General features: G+C 54.5%; 1 protein-coding gene across 1 annotated transcript in view; it reads right to left on the bottom strand.

Moving 5' to 3' along the window:
• The window catches only part of LOC147086425 (small conductance calcium-activated potassium channel protein 3-like), a 154,452-nt gene that overhangs the window by 59,549 nt on the left and 71,600 nt on the right, over positions 1 to 23,303 (bottom strand). The window contains exons 3-4 of the mRNA XM_085978530.1: positions 12,392 to 12,810; positions 3,388 to 3,529 (exon numbers count right to left, since the gene is read on the bottom strand). Of these exons, the coding sequence (XP_085834656.1) occupies positions 3,388 to 3,529; positions 12,392 to 12,810 (561 nt within the window). The remainder of the gene's footprint in view (positions 1 to 3,387; positions 3,530 to 12,391; positions 12,811 to 23,303) is intronic.

Here is a 23,303-nt window from a genome sequence, read left to right as displayed (position 1 = left end):
TCGGTTGATTCCGGAGATGAGGGGGTTGACGTATGAGGAAAGGTTGAGTAGGTTGGGCCTCTACTCATTGGAGTTCGGAAGAATGAGAGGCGATCTTATCGAAACATATAAGATTGTGAGGGGGCTTGATCGGGTGGATGCGGTGAGGATGTTTCCACTGATGGGTGAGACTAGAACTAGGGGGCATAATCCTAGAATAAGGGGCTGCCCTTTCAAAACTGAGATGAGGAGAAACTTCTTCACTCAGAGGGTGGTAAATCTATGGAATTTGCTACCTCAGAGAGCTGTGGAAGCTGCAACATTAAATAAATTTAAAACGGAGATAGACAGTTTCCGAGCAGATAAGGGAATTAGGGGTTACGGGGAGTGGGCAGGGAAGTGGACGTGAGTCTAGGTTCGGATCAGCCATGATCCTATTGAATGGCGGAGCAGGCCCGAGGGGCCGTATGGCCTACTCCTGCTCCTACTTCTTATGTTCTTATTATGTTCTGAGTAGGACTGCCAGTGCAGAAACGGGTCCCCATGGCCCCCTAAAGTGCAGCAAGGTGCTCTCAAGCCACTTCCAAGCGCTGGCCCCTTCTGGCCTGTGCAGCTTCAGGTGAGTGAGCAGCAGCCTGGTGCTCCTGGTGCTCATCCTGCTGTTCCTGGTTCTGCGGCTGCCGCCTCTGCTGCTGGAGATCCTCTAATGGCAAGAAGGGAAGGAAAAAAAAGGCGTCCCATGCTTCTCGTAGATGCCTCCACTGAGGAAGCGCTGAGTGAGGGTGGCGAGAGGGGCTTCCCAGGAGGTCGCATTGGAGAAGTGTGTGAGGCTCCAACCTTCCACAGCTGTGCCTAAGCCTTGAAGAAGTAGCCCCAAACCTGCAACAACAAGGTCCTTCAACATACAAGTGCTGTCCCTTTAAATCGCAGCTTCTCCGATTGACCTGCAGCTGCAAGTAAGAAAGCCAACTGTTTTCACACCAGGTCTCCGCAGCGGGGTTCCCCGCGGGTGTGTTTCAGGTGGGGAAAGCCCCAAATTCGCAACGGCCCCGGAACATCTACTTCAACAAGGTAATTATTGGTCATTAGTGTTCCGACGACCAGTCCCGCCAGCGGCGGCCAGGACTGAAGCGGGTCGCGGAGAAACGGCGGTCCGAAAATCGGACGGGGTGGGGAATCAGGCCGGGGGGGGGGGGGGGGGGTCGCGACCCGCTTTTTCGGCGATTTTCGGCCCCCGGCCGCATGAAAAGCCGCCCGACGGCTGGCAGAAAATCGACCCCCAACAGTCCATTTGCCTTTTTGATTACTTGCTGTACCTGCATGCTAACAAAGCTCCCAGAAACAGCAATGAGATAATGACCAGCTAATCTGTTTTTAGCGACGTTACTTGAGGGATCAATATTGAGGCCCCGTCTGCCCTCTCAGGTGGACGTAAAAGATCCCATGGAGGCGACGGGAGCCAATTAGACCAGCATTCAGTGAGGGTAGTTAAGGGGCTGTAGTTACAGGTTCTGTTGATCCCCCGCCTCCATCCCCACCCCCCCCCTCCACACACACATCGTACCCCCAGCCAGGAGTCAGAACCAAATTCAGATTTATCTTTCAGTATTTATTTTCTCCTCCCTCTTCTTCGCCCTCGGAATGACACCGGGCCTAAAAGGGTTAATTATGAGGACAGGCTAGGCTTGTATTCCCTCATGTACAGAAGATTAAGGGGTGATCTAATCGAGGTGTTTAAGATGATTAAAGGATTCGATGGGGTCGAGAGAGAAACTGTTTCCTCTGGTGGGGGGAGTCCAGAACAAGGGGGGGGCGTCACCTTAAAATTAGAGCCAGGCCGTTCAGGGGTGATGTCGGGAAGCACTTCTTCACACAAAGGGTGGTGGAAATCTGGAACTCTCCCCCCCCACCCCAAAAAAAGCTGTTGAGGCTGAGGGTCAATTGGAGCTTTGAAAACGTAGAAATATAGGAGCAGGAGTCGGCCATTCGGCCCCTCGAGCCTGCTCCGCCATTCAATGAGATCATGGCTGATCATCCAAGTTCAGTAGCCTGTCCCTGCTTTCTCCCCATATCCCTTGATCCCTTTAGCCTTAAGAAATATATCCAACTCCTTCTTGAATATATTTAATGAATTGGCCTCCACTGCCTTCTGTGGTAGAGAATTCCACAGGTTCACCACTTTCTGGGTGAAGAAATTTACTCCTCATCTCTGTCCTAAATGGCTTACCCCTTATCCTTAGACTGTGACCCCTGGTTCTGGACTCCCCCGCCATCGGGAACATCCTTCCTGCATCTAGTCTGTCCAGTCCTGTTAGAATTTTATAAGTTTCAATGAGATCCCCTCTCATTCTTCTAAACTCCAGCGAGTATAAGCCCAATCGACCCAATCTCTCCTCATACGTCATTCCTGCCATCCCAGGTATCAGCCTGGTGAATCTTCGCTGCACTCCCTCCATGGCAAGAACATCCTTCCTCAGATAAGGCGACCAAAACTGCACACAATACTCAAGGTGTGGTCTCACCAAGGCCCTGTACAACTGCAGCAAGACATCCTTGCTCCTGCACTCGAAACTGCGATCGATAGATTTTTGTTCGGAAAGGGGATTAAAACATAGAAACATGGAAAAATAGGAGCAGGAGTCGGCCATTCGGCCCCTCGAGCCTGCTCCGCCATTCAATATGATCATGGCTGATCCTCTATCTCAATACCATATTCCCGCTCTCTCCCCATACCCCTTGATGCCTTTTGTGTCTAGAAATCCTATCCATCTCCTTCTTCAATATATCAATAGGATTTTACAAAAATAATTTTCGTAGCTGTATAAAACAAAAAGCCCAAGTCTGTAAATTCAGTGTGTGCTGCCGTCCTGAGCCAGGCACACCAGGAGACCTTGGATTTGTTCCGTTACTGCTGTTAAAAAAAATGACATTCCTGAAGCTTTTAACAGATAATAATGGACACTTTTATGGTCTCTACCCCCTCCTCTTTGTTTAAGAACATAAGAACTAGGAACAGGAGTAGGCCATTCGGCCCTTCGAGCCTGCTCCGCCATTCAATGAGATCATGGCTGATCTTCTGCCCCAACTCCATTCACCGGCCCTATTGCCATATCCCTTGATGCCCTTACTAGTCAGAAATCTATCGACTTCTGTTTTGAATATACCCAATGACGGAGCCTCCGCAGCCCTCTGGGGTAGAGAATTCCTGACCCAGTCTACATATCCTTCAGGAAAGAGAGCAAGGGTTACGGAACCAAGGCGGGTAGATGGAGTTAAGATACAGATCGGTTGAATGGCCTCCTCCTGTTCCTATCCCCACCCCCCCGAACACCCTGACCTTTCCTGGGGTACAGTCCCCCAGGCTGCAGACTGAAGCCGCCAGGTGAAGTAGTGCTGAGGTTCACTTACCATGATCCCAGTCAGCAGGCACACCCCCTTCCCGCAGTAGGTGTTGGGCACCATATCGCCATACCCGATGGACAGGAAGGTTATGGAGATGAGCCACATGGCCCCCAGAAAGTTACTGGTGACATCCTGGCTATCATGGTACCTAGGGAGAGGGAGGGGGGGAAACAGATGGAGAGAGTTAGGACAACCTCGGGAGACCGTAAGTGACATAAAGAGAAAAAAGACTTTATCCCGCCTGAGATACAGCTCCAAGCCCTCCGCACCAGTTACTGTAAAACCGCTTGTTGAAAGAAAGACATGCATTTCTATAGCGCCTTTCACGAACCCAGGACATCCCAAAGCGCTTCACAGCCAATGAAGTACTTTTTTTGAAGTGTGGTCACTGTTGTAATGCAGGGAAACGCGGCAGCCAATTTACGCACAGCAAGCTCCCACAAACAGCAATGTGATAAATGACCGGATCGTCTGTTTTCAGTCTCTTGAGTCAGAAGGTTGTGGGTTTGAGTCCCATTCCGGTGCCTTGAACCCATTGACCAGCGCTGCACTGTCGGAGGGGCCGTCTTCCGGGTGAGTTAATCCAAGGCCCCGTCTGCCCTCAGGTGGAGGTAGAAGATCCCGCGGCCACTATTGGAAGAAGAGCAGGGGGGAGTTCTCCCCGGTGTCCTGGGGGCCAATATTTATCCCTCAACCGACATCAGATTATCTGGGTCATTATCGCATTGCTGTTATGGGAGCTTGCTGTGCGCAAATTGGCTGCTGCGTTTCCCACATTACAACAGTGACCACACTTCAAAAGTACTTCATTGGCTGTAAAGCGCTTTGGGATGTCCTGAGGTGGTGAAAGGCGCTAGAGAAATGCAAACATCACAAGCACAGAGTGGCAATGGAGAGAGTAAGCAAGGGTTAAAAGTTTTCAAAATAACAAACGCTGTTCCCCAACCACATGTCACACCTAATCTTCCCTCAGAATCTCCCTGATTACCCTCGCTCTCCACTCGCAATTGCTTTTCTTAATCATTTTGATTCCATTACAAAAACAAACAGATTTTCCCCCACATACCCAGTGCGGCCATTAGCTGCTCTGCAAAAGCCAGCTCCCCGTCCCAGCTTTTACAGGGAAGCCTCTCACTCCCTCTTCCCCCACCCCCTCTCCACCGCCCACCCCCACCCCACCCCCAGACGCTGCTCCTCCGAGAGCCTCAATCTCAGGCATTCCATTGCCAAATCTGAACACAATCGGACAACAGGGAGATCGGACTGATCTCACAACCCGAGAACCCAACCCGTCAGCCTCAGCCTGGGTGACATAAACATACTTTAACAACATCTAACAGGGAGATCAATGGGCAGATTCTGTGGGGTTTTTTTGCTGCTGTGAGTTGAGGGATAAATATTGGTCCCAGGACACCGGGGAGAACTCCCCCCTGCTCTTCTTCAAATAGTGACCGTGCGATCTTTTACATCCACCTGAGAGGGCAGACGGGGCCTCGGTTTAACGTCTCATCCGAAAGACGGCACCTCCGACAGTGCGGCGCTCCCTCAGTACCGCCCCTCCGACAGTGCGGCGCTCCCTCAGTACCGCCCCTCCGACGGTGCGGCGCTCCCTCAGTACCGCCCCTCCGACGGTGCGGCGCTCCCTCAGTACCGCCCCTCCGACGGTGCGGCGCTCCCTCAGTACCCGCCCCTCCGACGGTGCGGCGCTCCCTCAGTACCGCCCCTCCGACGGTGCGGCGCTCCCTCAGTACCGCCCCTCCGACAGTGCAGCCCTCCCTCAGTACTGCCCCTCCGACAGTGTGGCGCTCCCTCAGTACCGCCCCTCCGACAGTGCAGCCCTCCCTCAGTACTGCCCCTCCGACAGTGTGGCGCTCCCTCAGTACCGCCCCTCCGACGGTGCGGCGCTCCCTCAGTACCGCCCCTCCGACAGTGCGGCGCTCCCTCAGCACTGCCCCTCCGACAGTGCGGCGCTCCCTCAGTACTGCCCCTCCGACAGTGCGGCGCTCCCTCAGTACTGCCCCTCCGACAGTGCGGCGCTCTCTCAGTACTGCCCCTCCAACAGTGCGGCGCTCTCTCAGTACTGCACTGGGAGTGCCAGCCTAGATTTTGTGCTCAAGTCTCTGGAGTCGGACTCGAACCCACAACCTTCTGACTCAGTGCAGATTGTTCTAAGGTGTCTTGTCTGAGGTGTCAAGAACCTGTCAAACTCCCTCTTGAGTGATGGTGGTGACCATTATTTACCATGTGTGATCTGTAACTGGCACAGATCCATGCTTTTGTGTCTATCTAGAATATAATATTCACCCAGTTTTGGAACTTAAAAGCACTCCGGTCCCAGAGTCACAAATTGAATAAAGTTACATTCAGTCTTTAGGCAGCAGAGATTGCAGCCTTAAGCTATGCCTCTGAAACCTGGTTATAGCTGGGATTCATCACAGCAGACTCGATTAGGGGAGTGAGTGAAACAGAAGGGATAGTCTGGGAATGCTGGACTGAGTTAATCTGTCACTTGACAACTACACCATGGTTCGAAATGAAAATAAGACTTTTATTTATACAGTAGCTTATTTTACCTTTCAGAAACATCCCGAAGTGTTAGACATAGTGTGAATTACCTTGAAGCGCAATGAGTGTTGTTCTGTAGACAACTCCGCAGTGGCCATTTTGTGCACAGCAAGCTCCCACAAACAGCACTGAGATAACGACCAGATCATCTGTTTTAGCGATGTTGGCTGAAGGATAAATATTGGCCCCAGGACACCAGGGAGAACGCCATTGCTCTTCTTCTAATAGTGGCCGTGGGATCTTTAACATCCACCAGAACAGGCAGACGGGGCCTCGGTTTAAAGTCTCATTTGAAAGACGGCACCTCTGGCAGTATAGCGCTCCCTCAGTACTGCCCCTCCGACAGCATGGCGCTCCCTCAGTACTGTCCCTTCGACAGTGCGGCGCTCCCTCAGTACTGCCCCTCCAACAGTGCAGCGCTCCCTCAGTACTGCCCCTCCGACAGTGCAGCAATCCCTCAGTACTGCTCCTCCGACAGTGCGGCGCTCCCTCAGTACCGCCCCTCCGACAGTGCGGCGCTCCCTCAGTACTGCCCCTCCGACAGTGCGGCGCTCCCTCAGTACTGCCCCTCCGACAGTGCGGCACTCCCTCAGCACTGCCCCTCTGACAGTGCGGCGCTCCCTCAATACTGCACTGGGAGCTTCGGCCTGGATTATGGGTTCCAGTTCTGAAGCAAGGCTCAAACCCACAAACATCTAACTCCCAAAATGTGCCCATTTCCCGTCCCTCCCAACCCCATTTCCGCTTCATACCTGTTTCTGTGCCAGCAGTGGGGATCTATTGGCTACTGTTATAGTGCTGGTCTCCCAGGTTTACTGCCACACACAAACTAGCAGTGACTGCCCGGCATCATGACTTCAGTGGCCATGGAATGTTGGGCGGACCTTCATGCGGCTGTGTCTGTTTATACACTCACCTCCCAACCAGGGACTGGTGCTGCAGCCCACTTACTGGGGCCATGCTAACCTGCAACAGTCGGTCGTTCTCCTGGTAGGCTAGCCAGCCACTGAGATCGGGGGTCATAGGGGCCTAGAAATTCAGTGGGCCTTGCGCCCACTTAGCGCCTGAAGAGGTCTTCTGCGCCGGCGGGGTTGGTAGCGCGGACATTGAGTGCAGCGTTAATGGCGGCGGTAGCCGTTAGCGCTGCGCCGGCACCGATGACGTCATCGGTGTGCGCGGTGCCCCGGTAACGCCCCGAAACCGCGCCGATCCCCATATTTAGTTGCAGCCGCCTCCTCCGAAGCGGCCGCAAACAGCGACCAGAAAACGGGGCCGTCCTGCAGCCTTAGTGGGGCGCTTTAAAGTGGAAGGCGGCGGCCGCCTGCCCGCACCTCCTTCCCCGGCCTCCTCCACCCGCCCCCCCGCGGCATTGCCGGCTGCTTTCCGCGAGCCCGGCACTTCTCCGTTGTGCCGGGCTCTTTTGCTGGCACTCGCGATCGGGGCTCCGGCCGTTGCAGGCACCTCCCCCTTAAGAGAGGGAGGAAGGCCTGCAGTACCGCAGCCTGCCGCTCCGCTGCGGGTGGCGCTGCGGCAACTAGCGCGCCGATATTCAGTTGCAGCGCCCCAAGCGGAGGCGGGCACACCCTGGTATAGCGCCCGCTTCCGAATTGGGGCGCAGAAGACGAATATCTGGCGAGCGCTAATGCCTCCCCGCCCAGCGCTAACTTTTGGGCGCGATCGAGCTGGCCGCCCCAAAGTGAATTTCTAGGCCAAGGTGTCGGTAAAAGTCTCCAACTGTCCTGTACTTTGAAATCAACAACAATCTGCATTTATACAGCACCTTACACGTCCTGAAACATCCCAAGGCGCTTCACAGTCCCATAATCAGCCATCAATTTGACACCGAGTCGCATAAGGAGATATTAGGACAGGTGACCAAATGCTTGGTCAAAGAGGTCGGTTTTAAGGAGCGTCTTAAAGGAGGAGAGAGAGGCGGAGAGGTTTAGGGAGGGAATTCCAGAGCTCGGGGCCCAGGCAGCTGAAGGCACGGCCGCCAACGGTGGAGCGATGGGAATCGGGGGATGCGCAAGAGGCCAGAATTGGAGGAGCGCAGAGATCTCGGGGGGTTGTAGGGCTGGAGGAGGTCACAGATGCCATGGAGGGATTCGGACATAAGGATGGAAATTTTAAGTTTGAAAAGCTCGTTAATGCTGGGCCCAGAGTAAAGTAATCTTTGATTCGACTGTGAGGCTGTGAAATATTGCAGGAGATGCTCATTAATGCCGTTAATGAACCCTTAACGAGCGAACCTGAATAGATTTTGCGGTAATGTTTTTTGATCCATTGTTGGAAGGCTGAGAATGGAGAGGGAGGCACAAACAGGCCGACTCTCCTTCGCTGCGTTCAGCCTCCAGTCTGTCCCCCTTTGCTCTTTACCCTTTTCACCAAAATTAGGGCCGGCCTGAATTTCATCTGCACGGTTTCCCCAACCCTCGCCCCCCCGCCCCCACCCTCGTCCTTGATGGCTCTGCCTTCTTCATCTGGGTGAGCCCGAGACAGGCAGCGAGTAATGCTGCAGGAGCGAGCACCTTGGAGGGTGGTACAGCTGGGCGACAGGGCTTCTAAAACAAGAATCATAGAATCATACGGCACAGGAGGAGACCATTCGGCCCATCGTGCCTGTGCCGGCTCTTCGAACGAGCTCTCCAATTAGTCCCACTCCCCCCTGCTCTTTCACCAGCGTCCTTTAATTTTTCCTTTTCGAGTATTTATCCAATTCCCTTTTGAAAGTTACTATTGAATCTGCTTCCACCGCCCTTTCAGGCAGCGCATTCCAGATCACAACAACTCGCTGCGTAAAAAACATTCTCCTCATCTCCCCCTCTGGTTCTTTTACCAATTATCTTCAATCTGTGTCCTCTGGTTACCGACCCTCCTGCCACTGGAAACAGTTTCTCCTTATTTACTCCATCGAAACCCCTTCATGATTTTGAACACCTCCATTAAATCTCCCCTTAACCTTCTCTGCTCTAAGGAGAACAACCCCAGCTTCTCCAGTCTCTCCACATAACTGAGGTCCCTCATCAATGGCCTGGCTCTGATTTTAAGGTTATGTCTCCTTGTATAAGAGATCGTAGCCCGAGTTAAAAAACATATGTGAGTTGAATACTCAATTCCAGTGAGCCCATAATGTGGCTCTAATTGGGCAATCTCACTCAATACTGCCATGATGATGAGTGGTGTGGGCAATGGAACCGCAGGAGAGAGCAATCTTCTGTGTTTTTTACAGAGCTTTATAGGGGCCAAGTCTCTCTGGCTCTCTGTCTCTCTCACTCTCTCTGTTTGCCTTCGTCTCTCAGTGTGTCTGTCCATCTGTTTGTGTGTCTGCGTCTCTCACTCCCTCTCTGCGTCTGTCTCTGTCTCTCTCTTGATCTGTTTGTCTATGTGTGTGTCTCGGTCTCTTTCTCTCTCATTCTCTGCTCTGCCTGGCTCGCCCTTTTACTTTTCTGTCTGTCTCTCCTGCTCGTTCTTTCTTACTCTCTCTTTCTCTCTCTCTGTTTCTCACCCTCTCTTCTCACTGTCTGTGGCTCTCTCCCTTTATCTCTGTCTCACTCAGTCTGTGTCTTTGTCTCTTTCTCTCTCACTGACTTTCTCTCACTTTCACTCTCTTACTTTTCCTTCTGTCTGTTTCTCTTTTATTCTCCACTCTTTATCTGTCCCCCTTTCTCTCTGACTCTCTCTTTCTCTGTGCCTCTCTGAAATAGTGGCCATGGGATCTTTTACATCCACCTGAGAGGGCAGATGGGGCCTCTGTTTAGCGTCTCATCCGAAAGACGGCACTTCCGACAGTGCAGCGCTCCCTCAGTACTGCCCCTCCGACAGTGCGGCGCTCCCTCGGTACCGCCCCTCCCACAGAGCGGCGCTCCCTCAGTACTGCCCCTCTGACAGTGCGGCGCTCCCTCAGCACTGACTCTCCAACAGTGCGGCACTCCCTCGGTACTGCCCCTCCGACAGTGCGGCGCTCCCTCAGTACTGCCCCTCCGACAGTGCGGCGCTCCCTCAGTACTGCCCCTCCGACAGTGCGGCGCTCCCTCAGTACTGCCCCTCCGACAGTGCGGCGCACCCTCAGTACTGCCCCTCCGACAGTGCGGCGCTCACTCAGTACTGCCCTCCAACAGTGCAGCCCTCCCTCAGTACCGCCCCTCTGACAGTGCGGCGCTCCCTCAGTACCGCCCCTCCGACAGTGCGGCACTTCCTCAGTACTGCCCCTCCGACAGTGCGGCGCTCCCTCAGTACTGCCCCTCCGACAGTGCGGCGCTCCCTCTGTACTGCCCCTCCGACAGTGCGGCGCTCCCTCAGTACTGCCCCTCCGACAGTGCGGCGCTCCCTCAGTACTGCCCCTCTGACAGTGCGGCGCTCCCTCAGTACTGCCCCTCTGACAGTGCGGCGCTCCCTCAGTACCGCCCCTCCGACAGTGCGGCACTCCCTCAGTACTGCCCCTCCGACAGTGCGGCGCTCCCTCAGTACTGCCCCTCCGACAGTGCGGCGCTCCCTCAGTACTGCCCCTCCGACAGTGCGGCGCTCCCTCAGTACTGCCCCTCCGACAGTGCGGCACTCCCTCAGTACTGCCCCTCTGACAGTGCGGCGCTCCCTCAGTACTGCCCCTCTGACAGTGCGGCGCTCCCTCAGTACCGCCCCTCCGACAGTGCGGCACTCCCTCAGTACTGCCCCTCCGACAGTGCGGCGCTCCCTCAGTACTGCCCCTCCGACAGTGTGGCACTCCCTCAGCACTGGCACTGAGATTATGTGCTCAAGTCTCTGGAGTGGGGCTTGAACCCACATCCTTCTGACTGAGGCGAGAGTGCTACCCACTGAGCCACAGCTGACAGGAGAGATTTTCATCCCACAGTTTGGGATAGACTTGAAGCCAAATCCAAGCGGTGAAGCTCACAAAGGGGAGTTTAGGGTGGATCTGAGCCAAGCCACATCTGACTCAGGACTGTTTGGCATTATCTAGAAAAGAGAAGGCTGAGGGTGGACCTGATAAGATTATGAAGGGGTTCGATAGGGTAGACGTAGAGAAGATGTTTCCACTTGTGGGGCGAGACCAGAACTAGGGGCCGTCAATATAAGAGAGTCACTAATAAGTCCAATCGGGAATTCAGGAGAAACTTCTTTACCCAGAGAGTGGTGAGAATGTGGAACTCGCTACCACAGGGAGTGGTTGAGGTGAATAGTGTAGATGCATTTAAGGGGAAGCTGGATAAACACATGAGGGAGAAAGGAATAGAGGGATATGGTGATGGGTTGAGATGAAGAGGGGCGGGAAGAGGCTGGTGTGGAGCAGAAACACTGGCACGGAGCAGTTGGAAGGCAGATTATTATCTGAACGGCAATAGATTGGGAGAAGGGGAAGTGCAACGAGACCTGGGTGTCCTTGTGCACCAGTCGCTGAAGGTAAGCATGCAGGTGCAGCAGGCGGTTAAGAAGGCAAATGGTATGTTGGTCTTCGTAGCGAGAGGATTCGAGTACAGGAACAAGGATGTCTTGCTGCAGTTGTACAGGGCCTTGGTGAGACCACATCTTGAGTATTGTGTGCAGTTTTGGTCGCCTTATCTGAGGAAGGATGTTCTTGCCATGGAGGGAGTGCAGCGAAGATTCACCAGGCTGATACCTGGGATGGCAGGAATGACGTATGAGGAGAGATTGGGTCGATTGGGCTTATACTCGCTGGAGTTTAGAAGAATGAGAGGGGATCTCATTGAAACTTATAAAATTCTAACAGGACTAGACAGACTAGATGCAGGAAGGATGTTCCCGATGGCGGGGGAGTCCAGAACCAGGGGTCACAGTCTAAGGATAAGGGGTAAGCCATTTAGGACAGAGATGAGGAGGAATTTCTTCACCCAGAGAGTGGTGAACCTGTGGAATTCTCTACCACAGAAGGCAGTAGAGGCCAACTCATTAAATATATTCAAGAAGGAGTTAGATATATTAATTAAAGATAAAGGGATCAAGGGGTATGGGGAGAAAGCAGGGACAGGGTGACATGAATCAGTCATTCATGAAAGAAAGACTTATGAAATGATACTGAGCGGCCTACGGGTGGCGCTGTCCAGGGAGAGTATAAATACTCGGGCACGGGCCCAGCTTGCACAGGACATTCTTAACAGGAACTAGTGAAGGACACAACTAGACCTCCATGTTGTAAAACAGTTGATTAAAGCTTTGTTTAACGCTTAGACCAAGTGCCGAGTAGTTTTCTTACGTCAGAGGGTACTGAATTTGGATGATCAGCCATGATCGCATTAAATGGTGGAGCAGGCTCGAGGGGCCGAATGGCCTACTCCTGCTCCTATCTTCTATGTTTCTATGAATGGCCTGTTTCTGTGCTGTCGATTCTATGTAACATGGGGGTGCGATCCCTTCCTCAGCGCTGACCCCCCCCCCACCTCACTGAGGGTGAAATCCCGCCCCCACGGCCCCGACGGCGAGCGGCCCTTACCTCTCGCAGACGCGGACGGTCCAGGCGGCGATGATCCACAGCGAGATGCTGAACACGAGGAGCACGGTGCCGGGGCAGATGGTCATGAGCGTCTTCATGACGAAGCGCGTGTTGAAGTTGATCTTGTTCAGCGCCCCGATGCTGCGCGAGGAGGCGTCCGTGAAGAGCTTGCTGTGAAGGAGCATGACCCGGGCGATGAGGTAGAGCCGGAGGAACATGGGGATGGAGAGGATGATGTCCACGTCAGCCAAGGTCTCCGACGGCGTGTAGGAGAACGCCAACCGGGCTTTCCAGTGGAACATGTAGCGCCCTGGGACCGGGTGAATGCCGCACACCACCATCTCCAAGCTGATGAAGAAAATCCGCTCGTACGTCATGGCGATCCTCCAATCATCTGCTCCATTGTCTATCATAAAAAGCTGCAAGGCAGAACAACAGGAGGTTTCCGCAGAGTAAATAAAGAGAAAGTGTTTCTGCAGTTATTGCTAAACCCTTTATAAAACACTGGTTCGGCCCCAGCTGGAGTTGTGTGTCCAATTCTGGGCACCGCACTTTAGGAAGGATGTCAAGGCCTTGGAGAGGGTGCAGAGGAGATTGACCAGAATGGTACCAGGGATGAGGGACTTCAGTTGTGTGGAGAGACTGGAGAAGCTGGGGTTGTTCTCCTGAGAGCAGAGAAGGTTTGCAGGGAGATTTAACAGAGGCGTTCGAAGCTATGTGGGGTCCTGATAGAGTAGACAGGGAGAAACTGTTTCCAGTGGCAGGAGGGTCGGTAACCAGAGGACACAGATTTAACCAGAGGGGGAGAGAAGGAGAATTGTTTTTTTACGCAGCGAGTTGTTGTGATCTGGAATGCGCTGCCTGAAAGGGCGGTGGAAGCAGATTCAATAGTAACTTTCAAAAGGATAGTGGATAAATACTTGAAAGGGCCGGCACAGACACGATGGGCTGAATGGCCTCCTTCTGTGCTGTATGATTCTACGATAGACAAGTGGCCATGAGGGGCTGGAGAGTTCATTCTGCCTCGAGGTGGGCAGTCAGCCGCCATTTTGCTGTTTGTTACTTCCTGCCCTCTCCCCTATTCAGAATTTCACGGTGACAGGAGAGGGGATGGATGGCTCGGAGGGCTGGCAGATTCTTACTACATCACTTGTTGTTGATTTGCCGATTGGAAAGATGTGATAAGTCAAGGACATGTCTAGGCCACTGGGACCTGACATTCCATCTCCTCGCATCCGCAGCAAGAGCAGGTCAGAGGCTGGGTATTCTGCGGCGAGTGTCTCACCTCCTGACTCCCCAAAGCCTTCCCACCATCTACAAGGCACAAGTCAGGAGTGTGATGGAATACTCTCCACTTGCCTGGATGAGTGCAGCTCCAACAACACTCAAGAAGCTCGACACCATCCAGGACAAAGCAGCCCCGCTTGATTGGCATCCCCATCCACCACCTTAAACATTCACTCCCTCCACCACCGGCGCACCGTGGCTGCAGTGTGGACCATCTACAAGATGCACTGCAGCAACTCGCCAAGGCTTCTTCGGCAGCACCTCCCGAACCCGCGACCTCTTCCACCTAGAAGGACAAGGGCAGCAGGCGCATGGGAACACCACCACCTCCAAGTTCCCCTCCAAGTCACACACACCATCCTGACTTGGAAATATATCAGCCGATCCTTCATCGTCGCTGGGTCAAAATCCTGGAACTCCCTCCCTAACAGCACTGTGGGAGCACCTTCACCACACGGGACTGCAGCGATTCAAGAAGGCGGCTCACCACCACCTTCTCAAGGGGCAACTAGGGATGGGCAATAAATGCTTGGTCTTGCCAGCAATGCCCACATCCCACAAACGAATACAAAAAAAAATATCCTCCCAGTACAGCCTCCGTTTGTACTCTGCACGACCCTTATGATTAGCCCCCAGCATCCCAGCCTGAGTGAAAGCGTGCTCGAGAAAAGGTTTGAAAAACTTTGAAATGAGGTGGGCGAGAGGGGAACTTGCAGAGCTAAGCGAGGATAGGAAGTAGAACAGAAATGGTAAAAAGAAAAGAACTTACATTTTCTACAGCACCTTTCAGGAGCCCAGGACTTCCCAAAGCGCTTTACAGCCAATTAAGTACTTTCTGAAGTGCAGTCACTGTTGAAAACAGTGGCAATTTGCGCACAGCAAGTTCTCTTAAAAACCAAAATGTGATCATCTGTTTTTTAGCGATGGTGGTTTTGGGCTAAATATTGGACTCCCCTGCTCTTCTTCGAAATAGTGCCACGGAATCTTACACAGCCACTTGAGAGGGCAAACGAGGCCTCGGTTTAACATCTCATCTGAAAGACGGCACTCCCTCAGTACTGCACCTCTGTGCTCAAGTCTCTGGCGTGGGACTATGAATCCACGACCTTCTGACTCAGAGGCGAGAGAGAGAGAGAGAGAGAGAGTGCTACCCACTGAGCCACGGACGTGAAGTGTGGAGAAAGATTATACACAAAATCATCACTGCAGGATGAGCGGACACGGGTATAAACTGGGAAAAGGCAGACGCAGGACTAATGTCAGGGAGAACCAGTGGTCAGTACCTGGGATGGGCTCGGGGTAAAGTCATTCCGAAACTACAGTCATAAGAACATAAGACAATAGGAGCAGGAGTCGGCCATTCGGCCCCTCGAGCCTGCTCCGCCATTCAATGAGATCATGGCTGATCTGATCTTGGCCTCAACTCCACTTCCCCGCCCGCTCCCCATAACCCTCGACTCCCTTACCATTCAAAACTCTGTCTATCTCCACCTCAAATATATTCAATGACCCAGCCTCCACAGCTCTCTGGGGAAGAGAATTCCAAAGATTCACGACCCTCTGAGAGAAGGAATTCCTCCTCGTTTCCGATTTAAAAGGGTGCCCCCTTATTCTGAAACTATGCCCCCTCGTTCTAGATTCCCCCACGAGGTCAACCAGGAGGGAACGGGATGCTGGATCATAGGTTTCCGTGGAAGGGCTGAGTGGCCTCCCTGATCTTTGCGATCTGTTGGGAATTTAATTTTCAGTCATTTAACTTGACATTTAGCAGCAATTTTTCATTTGTTTGAGTCAAGGTTGCTGTGTCCTCCAGTAATCCCCCGGTTGGTTTCGGGGAGAGGGTGCGGACTGGTGTCAGATGCTCGAGGGACAGTAATCAACTTAAACACACTTCAAAGAAGATCACAGATGAAACAGGATATCGAAAGCTGGGGGCGCTGTGTGAAGCAGATAAGGAAGAAACTGCAGCCTTCTCTAGTTATTGTAAGACAGAAGGGGGGAACGAGAGACAGAGAAAGAGGAATAGAGCGAGGCAGCAAGTGAGAGACATGGAGGGGGAGAGACAGGCAGAGAATGAGAGAGAAATGGAGAGGGAGAGACAGACAGACAGAAATGGAGTGAGTGAGTGAGTGAGAAAGAAAGAAGTGGAGAAAGAGCGACAGAGGGAGAATGACAGAGATATGGAGAGGGAGAGACTGGGACAGAAATGGAGTAAGACAGTGAGGGAGAGGGACTGATGGAATGAGGGACAGTGAGTGAGAGAAATGGAGGAATGGAGAGAAAGATGGAGAGAGACAGACAGAGAGACCTAAACAGAGAGTGTGACAGAGGGAGAAGAAAGAGGAGAGAGGCAGTGACAGAGAGAGGGAAGACAGAGAAAGAGTGAAAGAGAGAGGGCGACATAGTGAGAGACAGAGCGTGACAGAGAGAGAGCGACAACAATTCTCTGAGCATGGAACGCCACAGTGTGCTATTCCCGTTGCCTAGGAGACAACATCAAAGTCCAGTAATAGCTAATTAGCTTCCTACTGTAGACCATTGAGTGCCACATGTGAAGTGAAGTACATCTCAGTCTGACTCGCTCGTTCAACACTTTAAACGGACCATTTCCACAGTACGGAGGTTCAATTTCTGATCTCATTTAGAATTTAAACAGGCCGATTTGAGTACCAGGGTTTATTTGTTAACACTGTCCTTTCTGGAATTGCCTGAGGCATGAGAACCTCTCCGAGGTTGTGAGAGCCATCTTGTCGTGACTCAGCTGTTGTTGCGGAAACAGTTGTTTAGGGAATGACGTGCTCCCCATAACAATCAGGCGGGAGACCCCTTCTCAGGGCAGGCCTAGCCAAGAGACAATCCCCACCCCCAGGCTTCACTGTTGAAGTGTAGGGGGGCGATTTTGTTAATGGGGGCGGGACTGCTGCTTGGCGGGTCGATGTCCCGCCTCCATGGATTTGTGGCCAACCCACGCTATTTTCCCTTGATTCCCAGCGGGCTTAGCAGGCCAATTAAGGGAAAGCCGGTTGCAGAGCACGTCAACGTATTGACGTTTCGTCTGTGAAAATTTTTTTGGCAGCTGAATTGTCATCGTTTGACAGCTCTGTGAAGCTGTCAAACAGTGCCAATTCTCTGTAGTTTGAGGAGGTCTTGCATGGTTGTTTCATCTGAGAATGCAACGGCCATCTCTCATCTGCAGCACGGAGGTCAGAGACTCTCCGCATACACACCGACTGAAGCCTGCAGGAAGAAACAAAGGTAAGTACGCTTGGCACCCGCCCCCAAATTCTGCCATTTTCTCGGCATACCCACTGATGTAAAAAGACTGCGAATCGCTTGGTTTGAGTATAAAACAAGGCTTTAATCAACTGTTTCACAACCATGAGATTCTAGCTACATCACTAGTTCCTGGTTACAGAAACGTCCTGCGCAAGCTGGGCCCACGCCCGAGTATTTAGACTCCTTGGACGGCGCCACCAGCTGGCCGCCCAGTGTTGCTTCATGAGTCATTTCTTCATGAATGATAAGATTCAGGACACCCGCCTCTCCAGGGCTGGCAAAATCGCCCCCGTAGTCACTGTTGCAATGTAATTTGCGCACAGCAAGCTCCCACACACAGCAATGTGATTATGACCAGATCATCTGTTTTTAGGTGTTGGTTGAGGGATAAATGACGGCCAGGACACCGTGCAGAACTCCCCCCCCCCCGCCTGCTCTTCTTCGAATAGTGGCCACGGGATCTTTTACGTCCACCCGAGAGAGCAGACGGGGCCGCGGTTTAACGTCTCATCCAAAAAGATGGCACCCCCGACAGTGCCAGGCAGCACTGGAGCGTTAGCTTAGATCTTGTGCGCGAGTCTCTGCAGTGGGGCTTGAACCCACGACCTTCTGGCTCAGAGGTGAGGCTGCTGCCTACAGAGGCACAGCTGACGCCTGAGCCAAAGAGGTAGATTTTTAGGAGCAGCTTAAAGGAGGAGGAGGCAGAGGTGCCGAGGTTTAGGCTGGGAATACCAGAGCTTAGGGCCGAGACGGCTAAAGGCACGGCCGCCAACGGTGGGACGAAGGAAGTTGGCGGATGCTCACCAGGCCAGAATTGGAGGAGCGCAGAGATCTCGTGGGGCTGGAGGAGGTTAGAGAGATAGGGAGGGGTGTAGGGGCTGGAGGAGGTTACAGAGATAGGGAGGGGTGTAGGGGCTGGAGGGGGTTACAGAGATGGGGAGGGGTGTAGGGGCTGGAGGAGGTTACAGAGATAGGGAGGGGTGTAGGGCTGGAGGGGGTTACAGAGATAGGGAGGGGTGTAGGGCTGGAGGGGGTTACAGAGATAGGGAGGGGTGTAGGGGGCTGGAGGAGGTTACAGAGATAGGGAGGGGTGTAGGGGCTGGAGGAGGTTACAGAGATAGGGAGGGGTGTAGGGGGCTGGAGGGGGTTACAGAGATAGGGAGGGGTGTAGGGCTGGAGGAGGTTACAGAGATAGGGAGGGGTGTAGGGCTGGAGGGGGTTACAGAGATAGGGAGGGGTGTAGGGCTGGAGGAGGTTACAGAGATAGGGAGGGGTGTAGGGCTGGAGGAGGTTACAGAGATAGGGAGGGGTGTAGGGGCTGGAGGGGGTTACAGAGATAGGGAGGGGTGTAGGGGCTGGAGGATGTTACAGAGATAGGGAGGGGTGTAGGGGCTGGAGGGGGTTACAGAGATAGGGAGGGGTGTAGGGGCTGGAGGGGGTTACAGAGATAGGGGTGTAGGGGCTGGAGGGGGTTACAGAGATAGGGAGGGGTGTAGGGGCTGGAGGGGGTTACAGAGATAGGGAGGGGTGTAGGGCTGGAGGAGGTTACAGAGATAGGGAGGGGTGTAGGGCTGGAGGAGGTTACAGAGATAGGGAGGGGTGTAGGGGCTGGAGGGGGTTACAGAGATAGGGAGGGGTGTAGGGGCTGGAGGAGGTTACAGAGATAGGGAGGGCTGTAGGGGCTGGAGGGGGTTACAGAGATAGGGAGGGGTGTAGGGGCTGGAGGAGGTTACAGAGATGGGGAGGGGTGTAGGGGCTGGAGGGGGTTACAGAGATAGGGAGGGGTGTAGGGCTGGAGGAGTTTACAGAGATAGGGAGGGGTGTAGGGGCTGGAGGGGGTTACAGAGATAGGTAGGGGCTGGAGGGGGTTACAGAGATAGGGAGGGGTGTAGGGGCTGGAGGAGGTTACAGAGATAGGGAGGGGTGTAGGGCTGGAGGAGGTTACAGAGATAGGGAGGGGTGTAGGGGCTGGAGGGGGTTACAGAGATAGGGAGGGGTGTAGGCCTGGAGGAGGTTACAGAGATAGGGAGGGGTGTAGGGCTGGAGGGGGTTACAGAGATAGGGAGGGGTGTAGGGGCTGGAGGGGGTTACAGAGATAGGGAGGGGTGTAGGGGCTGGAGGAGGTTACAGAGATAGGGAGGGGTGTAGGGGCTGGAGGAGGTTACAGAGATAGGGAGGGGTGTAGGGCTGGAGGAGGTTACAGAGATAGGGAGGGGTGTAGGGCTGGAGGAGGTTACAGAGATAGGGAGGGGTGCAGGGGCTGGAGGAGGTTACAGAGATAGGGAGGGGTGTAGGGGCTGGAGGAGGTTACAGAGATAGGGAGGGGTGTAGGGGCTGGAGGGGGTTACAGAGATAGGGAGGGGTGTGGGGCTGGAGGGGGTTACAGAGATAGGGAGGGGTGCAGGGGCTGGAGGGGGTTACAGAGATAGGGAGGGGTGTAGGGGCTGGAGGAGGTTACAGAGATAGGGAGGGGTGTAGGGGCTGGAGGAGGTTACAGAGATAGGGAGGCGTGTAGGGGCTGGAGGAGGTTACAGAGATAGGGAGGGGTGTAGGGCTGGAGGAGGTTACAGAGATAGGGAGGGGTGTAGGGCTGGAGGAGGTTACAGAGATAGGGAGGGGTGTAGGGGCTGGAGGAGGTTACAGAGATAGGGAGGAGTGTAGGGGCTGGAGGAGGTTACAGAGATAGGGAGGAGTGCAGGGGCTGGAGGAGGTTACAGAGATAGGGAGGGGTGTAGGGCTGGAGGAGGTTACAGAGATAGGGAGGAGTGTAGGGGCTGGAGGAGGTTACAGAGATAGGGAGGGGTGTAGGGCTGGAGGAGGTTACAGAGATAGGGAGGGGTGTAGGGCTGGAGGAGGTTACAGAGATAGGGAGGGGTGTAGGGGCTGGAGGAGGTCACAGAGATAGGGAGGGGTGTAGGGGCTGGAGGGGGTTACAGAGATAGGGAGGGGTGTAGGGCTGGAGGAGGTTACAGGGATAGGGAGGGGTGTAGGGGCTGGAGGAGGTTACAGAGATAGGGAGGGGTGTACGGCTGGAGGAGGTTACAGAGATAGGGAGGGGAGTAGGGGCTGGAGGAGGTTACAGAGATAGGGAGGGGTGTAGGGCTGGAGGAGGTTACAGGGATAGGGAGGGGTGTAGGGGCTGGGGGGGGTTACAGAGATAGGGAGGGGTGTAGGGCTGGAGGAGGTTACAGAGATAGGGAGGGGTGTAGGGCTGGAGGAGGTTACAGAGATAGGGAGGGGTGTAGGGCTGGAGGGGGTTACAGAGATGGGGAGGGGTGTAGGGGCTGGAGGAGGTTACAGAGATGGGGAGGGGTGTAGGGGCTGGAGGGGGTTACAGAGATAGGGAGGGGTGTAGGGCTGGAGGAGGTTACAGAGATAGGGAGGGGTGTAGGGGCTGGAGGAGGTTACAGAGATGGGGAGGGGTGTAGGGGCTGGAGGGGGTTACAGAGATAGGGAGGGGTGTAGGGCTGGAGGAGGTTACAGAGATAGGGAGGGGTGTAGGGCTGGAGGAGGTTACAGAGATAGGGAGGGGTGTAGGGCTGGAGGAGGTTACAGAGATAGGGAGGGGTGTAGGAGCTGGAGGATGTTCCAGAGATGGGGAGGGGTGTAGGGCTGGAGGAGGTTACAGAGATAGGGAGGGTGTAGGGGCTGGAGGAGGTTACAGAGATAGGGAGGGGTGTAGGGGCTGGAGGAGGTTACAAAGATAGGGAGGGTTGTAGGGGGCTGGAGGAGGTTTCAGAGATAGGGAGGGGTGTAGGGGCTGGAGGAGGTTACAGAGATAGGGAGGGGTGTAGGGGCTGGAGGAGGTTACAGAGATAGGGAGGGGTGTAGGGGCTGGAGGAGGTTACAGAGATAGGGAGGGGTGTCGGGCTGGAGGAGATTACAGAGATAGGGAGGGGTGTAGGGGCTGGAGGAGGTTACAGAGATACGGAGGGGTGTAGGGGCTGGAGGAGGTTACAGAGATAGGGAGGGGTGTAGGGGCTGGAGGGGGCTACAGAGATAGGGTGGGGTGTAGGGCTGGAGGGGGTTACAGAGATAGGGAGGGGTGTAGGGCTGTAGGGGGTTACAGAGATAGGGAGGGGTATAGGGGCTGGAGGAGGTTACAGAGATAGGGAGGGGTGTAGGGCTGGAGGAGGTTACAGAGATAGGGAGGGGTGTAGGGCCTGGAGGAGGTTACAGAGATGGGGAGGGGTGTAGGGCTGGAGGAGGTTACGGAGATGGGTAGGGGCTGGAGGGGTTACAGAGATAGGGAGGGGTGTAGGGCTGGAGGAGGTTACAGAGATAGGGAGAGGTGTAGGGCTGGAGGAGATTACAGAGATAGGGAGGGGTGTAGGGCTGGAGGGGGTTACAGAGATGGGGAGGGGTGTAGGGGCTGGAGGAGGTTACAGAGATGGGGAGGGGTGTAGGGGCTGGAGGGGGTTACAGAGATAGGGAGGGGTGTAGGGGCTGGAGGGGGTTACAGAGATAGGGAGGGGTGTAGGGGCTGGAGGAGGTTACAGAGATAGGGAGGGGTGTAGGGCTGGAGGAGGTTACAGAGATAGGGAGGCGTGTAGGGCTGGAGGAGGTTACAGAGATAGGGAGGGGTGTAGGGGCTGGAGGAGGTTACAGAGATGGGGAGGGGTGTAGGGGCTGGAGGGGGTTACAGAGATAGGGAGGGGTGTAGGGCTGGAGGAGGTTACAGAGATAGGGAGGGGTGTAGGGCTGGAGGAGGTTACAGAGATAGGGAGGGGTGTAGGGCTGGAGGAGGTTACAGAGATAGGGAGGGGTGTAGGAGCTGGAGGATGTTACAGAGATGGGGAGGGGTGTAGGGCTGGAGGAGGTTACAGAGATAGGGAGGGGTGTAGGGGCTGGAGGAGGTTACAGAGATAGGGAGGGGTGTAGGGGCTGGAGGAGGTTACAAAGATAGGGAGGGTTGTAGGGGGCTGGAGGAGGTTTCAGAGATAGGGAGGGGTGTAGGGGCTGGAGGAGGTTACAGAGATAGGGAGGGGTGTAGGGGCTGGAGGAGGTTACAGAGATAGGGAGGGGTGTAGGGGCTGGAGGAGGTTACAGAGATAGGGAGGGGTGTAGGGCTGGAGGAGGTTACAGAGATAGGGAGGGGTGTAGGGGCTGGAGGAGGTTACAGAGATACGGAGGGGTGTAGGGGCTGGAGGAGGTTACAGAGATAGGGAGGGGTGTAGGGGCTGGAGGGGGCTACAGAGATAGGGTGGGGTGTAGGGCTGGAGGGGGTTACAGAGACAGGGAGGGGTGTAGGGCTGTAGGGGGTTACAGAGATAGGGAGGGGTATAGGGGCTGGAGGAGGTTACAGAGATAGGAAGGGGTGTAGGGGCTGGAGGAGGTTACAGAGATAGGGTGGGGTGTAGGGCTGGAGGAGGTTACAGAGATGGGGAGGGGTGTAGGGGCTGGAGGAGGTTACAGAGATAGGGAGGGGTGTAGGGGCTGGAGGAGGTTACAGAGATAGGGAGGGGTGTAGGGGCTGGAGGGGGTTACAGAGATACGGAGGGGTGTAGGGCTGGAGGGGGTTACAGAGATAGGGAGGGGTATAGGGGCTGGAGGAGGTTACAGAGATAGGAAGGGGTGTAGGGGCTGGAGGAGGTTACAGAGATGGGGAGGGGTGTAGGGGCTGGAGGAGGTTACAGAGATGGGGAGGGGTGTAGGGGCTGGAGGAGGTTGCAGAGATAGAGAGGGGTGTAGGGGCTGGAGGGGGTTACAGAGATAGGGAGGGGTGTAGGGGCTGGAGGAGGTTACAGAGATAGGGAGGGGTGTAGGGCTGGAGGAGGTTACAGAGATAGGGAGGGGGGAGGTCGTAGAAAGAGAGAAAGACTTGCATTTTTCCAGCGCCTTTCATGACCACCAGACATCCCAAAGCGCTTTACAGTCAATGAAGTACTTTTTGAAGTGTGGTCACTGTTGTAATGTGGGAAACACGGCAGCCAATTTGCGCACAGCAAGCTCCCACAAACAGCAATGTGATAATGACCAGATCATCTGTTTTAGTGATGTTGGTTGAGGGATAAATATTGAGCCCAGGACACCGGGGAGAACTCCCCCTGCTCTTCTTCGAAATAGTGGCCATGGGATCTTTTACATTCACCTGAGAGAGCAGACGGGGCCTCAATTTAACATCTCAAATGAAAGACGCCCCCACCGACAGTGCGGCGCTCCATCAGTCCTGTCCCTCCGACAGGGTGGCGATCCCTCAGTACCGCCCCTCCGACAGTGCGGCACTCCCTCAGTACTGCCCCTCCGACAGTGCGGCGCTCCCTCAGCACCGCCCCTCTGACAGTGATGCGCTCCCTCAGTACTGCCCCTCCGACAGTGATGCGCTCCCTCAGTACTGCCCCTCCGACAG

The sequence above is a fragment of the Somniosus microcephalus genome, unplaced genomic scaffold, assembly GCF_052327205.1.
Source record: "Somniosus microcephalus isolate GS21.2 unplaced genomic scaffold, FLI_Smic_1.0 unresolved_chr7, whole genome shotgun sequence".
Classification (NCBI taxonomy): Eukaryota; Metazoa; Chordata; class Chondrichthyes; order Squaliformes; family Somniosidae; genus Somniosus; species Somniosus microcephalus.
This window is presented reverse-complemented; position numbering and strand designations above follow the sequence as displayed.